Source organism: Ictalurus furcatus, chromosome 4 (assembly GCF_023375685.1).
Source record: "Ictalurus furcatus strain D&B chromosome 4, Billie_1.0, whole genome shotgun sequence".
NCBI classification, from domain to species: Eukaryota; Metazoa; Chordata; class Actinopteri; order Siluriformes; family Ictaluridae; genus Ictalurus; species Ictalurus furcatus.
In genome coordinates this window covers 36,231,162-36,237,831 of record NC_071258.1, presented here as the reverse complement: position 1 = coordinate 36,237,831, position 6,670 = coordinate 36,231,162, and the positions used below count along the sequence as shown (strand labels likewise).

General features: G+C 44.0%; 1 protein-coding gene across 2 annotated transcripts in view; it reads right to left on the bottom strand.

The window, feature by feature from the left end:
* Positions 1-1,058: 1,058 nt before the first annotated feature.
* pde8a (phosphodiesterase 8A) overlaps positions 1,059-6,670 on the bottom strand; it is a 48,122-nt gene continuing 42,510 nt past the window's right edge. For both annotated transcript variants that reach the window (XM_053623814.1, XM_053623815.1), the window contains exons 14-22: positions 5,842-6,006; positions 5,607-5,655; positions 5,292-5,427; positions 4,810-5,008; positions 4,487-4,704; positions 4,101-4,233; positions 3,758-3,919; positions 3,317-3,446; positions 1,059-2,780 (exon numbers count right to left, since the gene is read on the bottom strand). In XM_053623814.1, the coding sequence (XP_053479789.1) occupies positions 2,674-2,780; positions 3,317-3,446; positions 3,758-3,919; positions 4,101-4,233; positions 4,487-4,704; positions 4,810-5,008; positions 5,292-5,427; positions 5,607-5,655; positions 5,842-6,006 (1,299 nt within the window). In that variant the 3' untranslated portion in view covers positions 1,059-2,673. The remainder of the gene's footprint in view (positions 2,781-3,316; positions 3,447-3,757; positions 3,920-4,100; positions 4,234-4,486; positions 4,705-4,809; positions 5,009-5,291; positions 5,428-5,606; positions 5,656-5,841; positions 6,007-6,670) is intronic.

Genomic DNA, 6,670 nt, shown 5'->3' with positions numbered 1-6,670 from the left:
TCCACATCATGCTGTTATAAAGTAAAACACTGAACAGCATAAGGTAGTGTTATGAAATGAAGTTCTCACCCAGAAGTTGATTATTTTCCGACAACAGCACATCCCCAAATGTTTTATTCCTCCTAGACCACAGCAATTTACCAGCAATTCCAAATTTATTTATTAAACGACAGATCATACTTTATATCCATTTACAGCTACATGTCTGTGAAACGAGTGAGTTCCTGTTGTCACTTACATTATAGCAGCTATAAACACTCGTTCCCTCACCATCCCTCTGTTTATTCTCTCTCTCTATTCCCTCTCTCTTCAAGTTACAAAGACAAAAAAAATGCAGCTTGTCATGTTACCGAGAAACCGTAGAGAAGTGTAAACTCTGTCCTGAAGATGTGGGAAACTTAAAGTTACAGCTTTAACTCTGACTGTTACACAGTGCTGACACTGGAGATGAAACTTTTTTTTACTCCGTTGACGCGGAGCGTCCGCTGTACACGCCCCTGTGAATGAGCTGTTACTATAGAAACGATAACCTATTAGAACGAGAGCATTAATATAAACCTGCGTGACCGTCAGAGCCGCTGTTATAGAGAATTAATCAACACCTTCTGACCCCATCACAGTCCAGAACTCCAGTGGGATAACACTGACTGAAAGTCTAGTAGAAACACAAGGGTCTATGGAGAAGCCTCCAACAGCGTGTCTCTTTTAGAGAAAGTGGAACCATTAACCGAAGGAACCTCAAGCATGCAGTTGATCAGCCGAGACATGTTCAGTGTCTAAAGTTTGCCTCTTTAGATTTGCACTGGAGCTACAAAGCTAACTTAGCTAATGAGTAATGGAAGCATATAGACACCAGTTTATCACTGTGCAGGTCACCTCAAAAGTCTTCATTTGTCTCAGCAACACTGTTTGGACATAATGTTTCATAAGTGTGTGAACTTTTCTTGTGTGAATCCGAATCCCATACAAGCTCCACCTTCATTCTTTAGGCCACGCCCCTATCCGAGTCTGATACTGGAGCACGAACTCGGATTAAAGAAAGTAATACAGACACTAAGTGAGAGAAAACTCCTTTATATTCTGCATTTCAGAATAAAATTTTGCTTTACACCTTTAACATGTCACACAGATCCATGTAGCTTCATCATCATCATCGTCGTCTTCGTCATCGTGACCCATCACCATCCTCATCTTCCTCCTCGGCTGCTGCTCGTGTTTTTTCCAGTGTAAAATTCAGAGTCTATACAAAAATATGGAGCTTTACTCAGCGTTCTGTAACAGCGGTGTGTTATTACAAACGTGTCCGGATGTCCACTGCAGTGAGACAGGTGTCCACCGCAGTGAGACAGGTGTCCAATGCAGTGAGACAGTGGGCTGTGCTGTATAAATAGCGTATAAAATAAGGCAGTCTCTTCAGTAGGATAAACCGGATACAAAAACCCTCGCCGGGAAAAAAAATCATTCAAGTCCAAAACACGGTTCACGTTTCACAGATTCTCGCCATGCTGCAACACTCTGCCTTCCCATGAGGCTCTGGAGACACACACGCGCACACACGCGCACACACACACACACACACACACACACACACACACACACACACACACACACACACACACACACTCCATCGATCGTTCACATCTGATTAGGCATGTGCCGATATCAAATTCATATCATAATAAACGCCTAAACGTTTAATGATGGTATTTGGATCAAATCAGGACCCTACTGGAACTACAACACTCTGTCTGCCAGGTTCTTTAAACAGAAAGAAAAAGGAACAATAGAAAGAAATAAAAAGAAAACAAAACAGAGAAAGAGTGAAGAAATGAAAAACGTAGACAGAAAATTTTATAAAATGATGAAAAGCAAATAAAAAAACCAAAGAAAGAAAGAAAGAAAGATCAAAAATAAGAGGAAATCAAAAGAAAAACAAGAGAAGAGAATTGCCTTCTCTGAGGGACACACACCTGCTGCTCTCACAATCTCCTAACTAAGGCCCTTTAGAGGAGAACCTTATCTCTACACCTGCACAGCCTCCTCCTGAATGATAATTATTAAAGATACTATTGTGCGTGTTGAATAACGTGATATATATCGTCTATCGATCGGCACATGCCCAACCCTCTACAGTGCAACAGGAAGTAACGCCGTTCCGTTAAAACAACAGACACCTTGATGGTAATGACATGAGTCGCAGGATTATTGTTCGTGCGTGTTAATCAGCTTTGGCTTCTGAGATTCATCGGTTTAGCTACAAATCACTCGCATCATTAACGATTAGTGTAGAACAACAAAGAAAAGAACAAAAATAAATACAAACAGACAAACGAGTGAACGGGTGAGTAGAGGATCAGAGTGAGGTGGGATGATCTTAGTGTTTCCTGATGCTCTTCACACACACACACACACACACACACACACATACGCACATGCACACACATACGCACACACACACACCCTGTAAAGCCGTGCGCAGGAAGGCCACACATGTAGTCCGAGTGTGTGTTCATTTACACCAGCAGGGGGCGTCGAGTCTCACACCATCATAAAGTCCAGGTTTAGAGAGAGACGCTTTTATTTAGTCCATGAGAGAGAGAGACTGGAGACGGAGCCGTAGTGTTCACTGAGTGTGTGTATGTGTGTGTGTGTGTGTGTGTGTGTGATGATGAATTACTCCGGCGGTGGTCTCAGGCTGTGTAGTTTGCGTTCGTCCAAACCTTTCCAATATTTAAAGTTGTTGTCTAAATGCTGCATGAGATTCGGCAAATCAGCAAACGCTGCAGGGAAACAGAAGAGAAAATATTAATACTGATCACACACACACACACACACACACACACACACACCTAGCATACATGACACTCGCATTTTGTTCGTTGGCCCTCACTGGTTTGTAGCTTGTAGTTAAGCTTCAATGAACTAAGTGACTCACTGACCAACTGATTCAGTCTCTGACCGACCGACCGACCAGTTCACTCACTGCCTCACTTACTGACTCACTCACTAAATTCCTGATCAACTGACTGACCGACTCACTGAATGACTGACTCAATCAGGGTCTCTCGCTGTGAGTGTCTCACAATGAACAAATGACTCACTCTCAGACTGTCTCACTGAATGAACAACTGTCTCACTCACTGACTGACTGATTACACACACAGTATATTATATATATATGTGTGTGTGTGTATGTGTGTGTGTGTATATATATATATATATATATATATATATATATATATATATATATATATATATATATATATATATATATATATGTATATGTGTGTGTGTGTGTGTGTGTGTGTGTGTTTACCGTCCCAGGCGTCGAACATGTCCGTGATGAAGTAGTCAATGAAGGAAATCTGGGATTTGGGAATGCTGCAGGTGTTCCGGTCAAACACGGGCATTACCACGGGCAGACCCTGTCTTTTCTCTTCATCCGTCTTCACACACACACACACACACACACACACACACACACACACACACAGATTCCATAATTCATTAACAGAAGTAAGCAACACACACACACTATACTAATAATTACTACTATTATAAATGTTTAGTATTCTGTACACACAAACTTTACCTTCATGTTTCATTATTATTCCTCAGACACAGTATACGATATGACACAGTGCTGTACACCGAGTATACACTACACTACTGTGCATAATATACTGCACACTATACTACTAAACTTTATTATACAGTATAGTCTGTACAGTCTGTTCCTTCCTGTGTGAACACACACCTGAGCGAAGTACTCCTCAGAGATACGCCCCGCCCACTCGATACAGAGCTGCAGCGGCCTGCAGGGGTTCGAGATGTCAGCACACTTTATCAGCATCCGCTTCACCAGCATCCGGTTCTCCGCCACAGTGAGGATCCCCTTCACATCGTCATCACTGTTACTCTGTTACACACATGCGCGCACACACACACACACACAATAACGCTATGAACACTCCAACATGAAATGACCATCATCACAAAGAAACATTACAACTGTTTGAACTTTGTGTGTTTTGGACACTTAAAAATGTGTGTGTGTGTGTGTGTGTGTGTGTGTGTGCGTGTGCGTGTGCGTGTCTCACCCCATTTTCCTCCAAGGCAGCAAGCGGTTTGTTGATGCTGTTGACGAATTTGTTGACGTGTTCAAAGTGTTTGGTCATTTCAGTGGCGAGAACCATGTCGATGATGGCCTGCCTCAACGTCCGGTACTCGTTCCTGTGTGAACAACAGAATCATCGCCATCATCATCATCATCATCATCATCAATCCTCTTTGTAAACGAATCCGACTCTCTGCGAATGAATCCGACTCTCTGCGAATGAATCCGACTCTCTGCGAATGAATCCTACTCTCCGCGAATGAATCTGACTTAATTTGAGTGCACCTGATTCACTTTGAGTGGACACTTTAAAGCATGAACGTGTGTATCTGTGTGTTTTATGTGTGTGTGTGTGTGTATACAGTATACCTCTCCATGTTCTTAAAGATGTTGCTCTTGTCGTCCCGTGTGCTGAGCTGGAAGGCGAGAGCGGCGTGGTGACTCTCCAACACGGCTGTGTCGTTGTATAAGATAGCGAGGTCACTTCCTGCGTTACACAGGAAGGAATTTGTTCGTCCCGGGTGATCGACGTCGTGCACCGTTGCCGCGATCAGAGCCGCTACCTCATCGATCGGATCCAGACTTTGCTAAAAATCAGAACGAGAGACAGAGCGAGTTTTCCAGCTTTCTGTAGATGTTCGCACCGTTCACGAGAACAAACCTGACTAAGAGTACAGAGTGCGTGTGTATACCTTTACATGCTCCTTGCACAGGAAGTAGGCGGTGGCGTGCAGCACGTCGGCGGCGTGGGTGGAGTTATGGTACGAGTTGCTGGCGTGATAATTAGCCTCGATGACCTGCAGCCACGAGCGCAGCGTCGCCTCCGAACAATTCAGGAACTCACACACTCCAAACCGTGAGAAGATCTTTAGCCCCAAATACGTGAGCGGCCTGAAGGGAACAACACAGATGTTTTATAAAGTGTGTCCGAGTGTACGTCTGAATATTTTACACCACGACACCGTCCACAACTCCGACTGCTTTTATTCTAGACTACATGAAAACTGGAGCGAACCATTTCACAGCACACACAGGGGTGTTCCTCTACATTCTGGGACCTGGCTATCAAGCAAAGAGTTAAATGATGGATATGATATTACAGATTCGATCACAAGTTAACGTTAACACCAGGTCAATGTCCTTCATAAGGAGATGTAAATAAGAGAACGTGAACCTTTTCATGGTTGCAGCCTCCAGACTGAAGATGTCGAAGTCCCACGATTCTTCGTTCTCCATCGTTTGCGCGACTCGAGGCGGGATGTCGTTCAGAGACAGAGGCGTGGTCAGGTGACTCGGGATGTGATGCGGCTCTGCGACAGACAGACGAGTTTGGGTGCTTCAGTGGTCATTTGAACTTGTACTTCATACTTCAGTGCACAGTTTGCTTTAACAATAATGTATAACAATACAGATATGCAAATTACATTAGCATAACCCCGCCCACTCATTAAGTTAATAAAGATGACTGAAGGCAGTAACAAGGACTTACGTTTCGCTGAGAAGATGTACTCGTTCCCTGATAGCCTGCGCAGCCCATCCTACATAACACACACACACACACACGGATTTTACAAGACAATTAAAAATACACTGTGCGACTACTAGATTTTATACAGTATGTGCTACTTATGCTACAAAGTGTGTACCATGCTTTCTTTGCTAAAAGTGTACTACTACATGGTGTATCTCAGTTAACCTCATCTACCCCAGCTCTACCCTCCTACCGTCATTAGCCCCCCAACAAGGTCATTAGTGTGTGGGTCCTCGTCCTTGGTGCCGAGTTGAGGCGAGTAGAGTTCTGTCGTTCTGAGAATCTCCAGCACTCGGTCCAGAGCCTCAGCCACCGGCATCGGACTGCTCTCCTGAGCCGCGTTAATGATGTTTATCACCTAGACGAACAAACACACAAGATGTTGGTTGAGAAGCTAGATGGAGAATGTCCTTCCCTGGAGCACCACGTGTTAACAATCAACACCATGGCTGGAGAGCCACACCCTAGAGACACACTGACCATCTCCACAAACACAAACGTCATGCTGAAGCAGATGGCACACATGCAGCTAAGAATTCTCCCTCCTTTTCGGTCTATTCCAGTAGGAGGTGTTTGAGAACATAGAGAGCAGAGACCTTTACGGTTGGACATCAATATCTCTACATCAAAGCCTCCTATTTGGCATGTTTAACCAAAATAGTGCTCGTAGTACAGGAACCCATACTGGAGACTCACAAACCACAAATTTCATGTCTGTCTCATGGTCTTGATCACCTACACCAGCTTCAGTGGTGGCTCTGGGTTATTGATCAGAAGCTTGGGGCTTCAAGTCCCAGAACCACCAAACTGCCAATGCTGAGCCCCTGAACATGGTCTTAACCGTCAAAGAAAACAAAGAAAACTATTTCACTGTACTGTAATGTATATGACAAATAAAGGCTTTGTTCTTCTTCTTTAAGCTGAGAGTTCCTGGTAACCCATCAGGGTTATGCTGAAATAAACCCTCCACCCCTTCACCCTGCGAAGGGTAGTAACTAAGAACGCCCAGTGCAGAAACCTCC